Source organism: Aspergillus brasiliensis (genome assembly GCF_001889945.1).
Source record: "Aspergillus brasiliensis CBS 101740 unplaced genomic scaffold ASPBRscaffold_17, whole genome shotgun sequence".
NCBI classification, from domain to species: Eukaryota; Fungi; Ascomycota; class Eurotiomycetes; order Eurotiales; family Aspergillaceae; genus Aspergillus; species Aspergillus brasiliensis.
In genome coordinates this window covers 572-2,811 of record NW_027137458.1, presented here as the reverse complement: position 1 = coordinate 2,811, position 2,240 = coordinate 572, and the positions used below count along the sequence as shown (strand labels likewise).

The following is a 2,240-nucleotide window of genomic DNA, read 5'->3' as shown; positions in this document are numbered from 1 at the left end:
TTTTTTTTTTTTTTTTTTTTTTTTTTTTTTTTTTTTTTTTTTTTTTTTTTTTTTCTTTTTGCACGCTGGTCTTTCTCCGGGGAACTGGAGGATGAGCCAGGTGACAGGGCAGAGAATCAAACGCACGTGGAAGTAACTCATTCCACGCATCCTCAATCTCTTGAGTTGGGCGGAAGCTAAAATATGAAGTCTTTATGGAAAATTGGTGGTTTTCGAACGTTTCCCAGTGGTACTTGATAATATCCAGCGCCGGCGACCAAGGGTAGGTGAGCTTGTCACAGCTCGCCTCACTTGGCTCAATATGCAAAGCCTTCAAGACGATCAGAGCGGCACAGACAAGTAAAAGAGCACAAGCCAGCAATGAACAGAGAAATTGAATATTTTTGCAGCCTTGGATGAACATGATTGGTTCTGTCGTGGGACATCAATATTGCTGGCTGGCCTGCAACTTGACCATTCAATCGTAGTTCATGATAGTAAGACACTGAAATGTAGTGAAGCGATGTCGAGGCGGGCACGTTCTGGGAGCGTCTCGGGAAGCTTCCATGAAGTGTTTGTGTGCTGACAGGGGCGATCTCGAAGGCTTACCAGGTCGCCCGTGTCATGTCCACACTAAAATGTCCTGCTGACGCCAGCACCCACTGCAAGTACCTTGAGCCTTTGGCCTGTTCTGTTGTAGCCCTGACACTTAGCATGCAGTTCTCTCTTCGTCTATTCTACTGGAATGATTCTTCACCTCGGTACTGGGTAGATTGAATCGCTCTCAGACAAAGTCGTTCAAATGTTCAAGTATAACACCCTGACGCCCGAAAAGGACGAGGAAACCCATGATGCCACAAGCAATTCTTTGAGCACAGAGGAAGAGGGCATTATTCCTCTGCTGGACGAGAACGCCGAGAATCAGCGGGCGCATGATGGGATACCAACTACTCGTGTCTCAAGCTATTCTTTTGTAGTTCTACTTGTCGGTGTCGTGTCCTTCATCTTCTCGGTGCTGTTCTACGCCGTTCGACACTCCTACGCAGCAACAGACTCTTCATGTCAACGACGAATGTGGGCTTACAGTAAGCTACTCGCATCCCACTAGGATGAATGCCAGCTGACGGGAAACTCAGGCCCGGAATCGGACTTTTTGCAGTACGAATCGCGACAGTATGATTCAGATTTAATCTCTCACGATTTCGTGGGCGTACCTACCCAGAGCCGTCGGGACGCGTGGGATACACTGTGGAAAAGTAAGTTTGGTTCCAGCCTTCAGCCTAGCAAGTACGAAATTTGAATTGTGTGACAATTAACGGTATCAAAGCCGGACGATTTAGCTTTCCGTACGACAAATTGCCCGCCATAAACAAATCAACAGAGGAACGCGAGTGGTGGAGTCTGCCTCCACCGCGTGAGCAAGAAGTGATCGCAATGTCTGAAGGTCGGTGTCGCCTGCAACCCCCCCTTTCATGCTCATTACGCTTTAGATAGGTTCTGACTGCATAGCAGCAATGCATCAGGTCCACTGCGTTGGCGTACTTTGGTTCTTTGTGCATCGGAATGAATGGGATTACCGCACAGCCATCAATAAGACGGAAGAATTCATGCAGATTCATTCTCGCCACTGTAGTGTCATGCTGATGAACTTGATCAAGTGTATGGCCGATGTCACCCCAGTACTCTTTCAAAAGGACACCGGGAATGTCATTTCGGGAACCGGGTTGGGGGCTTGGAAACCGCGAGATGCGCCCCGTCGATGTAAGAGATTTGACAAGATCTGGGATTGGGAGCGCAAAAACAGCATCTGCCCTATGGGGTGTGTACCCGAAGATATAGCACGTCTCTATCCTGGGACTGCCTAAACCTGTGAAGAAAGGCCTTTGTCAACGTCATGCTTCGTGATGGACATGTTTCCGTCTAAGAGTAGTCCGTCCGGCGTTAGCAAAAAAAAAAAAAAAAAGGCCACTTGCGATCAGTTCCACCAACATCCAGCCCCTTCCTCCATCCTCCAGATCCTCGCAACTTTTCCTGTTGCTTGATGCTTCTCCTTTCTCTGTGGCTATTATCCTCAAGCGACACTGCTACTGACAGTCACCCTCCTGTTCCCCGCCTCTTCCACTGATCTAATATTGAGAGTAGCGCACCCTTCCTTTCCCCGGAGGAAGCGCATCTATCTTCACCATGAGAAGCCGGTTATACACACGATAAGAATTAACCCAAACCAGAGCCACGCTGGTAGCAGGCAACCTTTGCTCGCC

The 2,240-nt window shown here is 48.4% G+C and overlaps 2 protein-coding genes across 2 annotated transcripts in view; one reads left to right on the top strand and one right to left on the bottom strand.

Moving 5' to 3' along the window:
• The window catches only part of ASPBRDRAFT_347534 (uncharacterized protein), a 1,898-nt gene extending 1,275 nt beyond the window's left edge, over positions 1-623 (bottom strand). Inside the window, exon 1 of the mRNA XM_067623267.1 lies at positions 127-623. Coding sequence (XP_067474291.1) covers positions 127-403 — 277 coding nt within the window. The 5' untranslated portion in view covers positions 404-623. The remainder of the gene's footprint in view (positions 1-126) is intronic.
• Positions 624-665: 42 nt separating this feature from the next.
• Positions 666-2,001, top strand: ASPBRDRAFT_347516 (oxidase ustYa family protein). The gene is made up of 4 exons (XM_067623266.1): positions 666-1,064; positions 1,116-1,235; positions 1,307-1,423; positions 1,492-2,001. Exons 1-4 carry the CDS (start codon positions 782-784, stop codon positions 1,842-1,844), a joined length of 873 nt encoding a protein of 290 aa, XP_067474290.1. The 5' UTR covers positions 666-781; the 3' UTR covers positions 1,845-2,001.
• The last annotated feature ends 239 nt before the right edge of the window (positions 2,002-2,240 follow it).

Bases quoted from the DNA above. Each gene is read 5' to 3' on its own strand.
- ASPBRDRAFT_347516 (XM_067623266.1), top strand. From the start codon at position 782: ATGTTCAAGTATAACACCCTGACGCCCGAAAAGGACGAGGAAACCCAT. The intron at 1,065-1,115 runs GTAAGCTACTCG...CGGGAAACTCAG, and splicing joins ACGACGAATGTGGGCTTACA to GCCCGGAATCGGACTTTTTG. The intron at 1,424-1,491 runs GTCGGTGTCGCC...ACTGCATAGCAG, and splicing joins AGTGATCGCAATGTCTGAAG to CAATGCATCAGGTCCACTGC.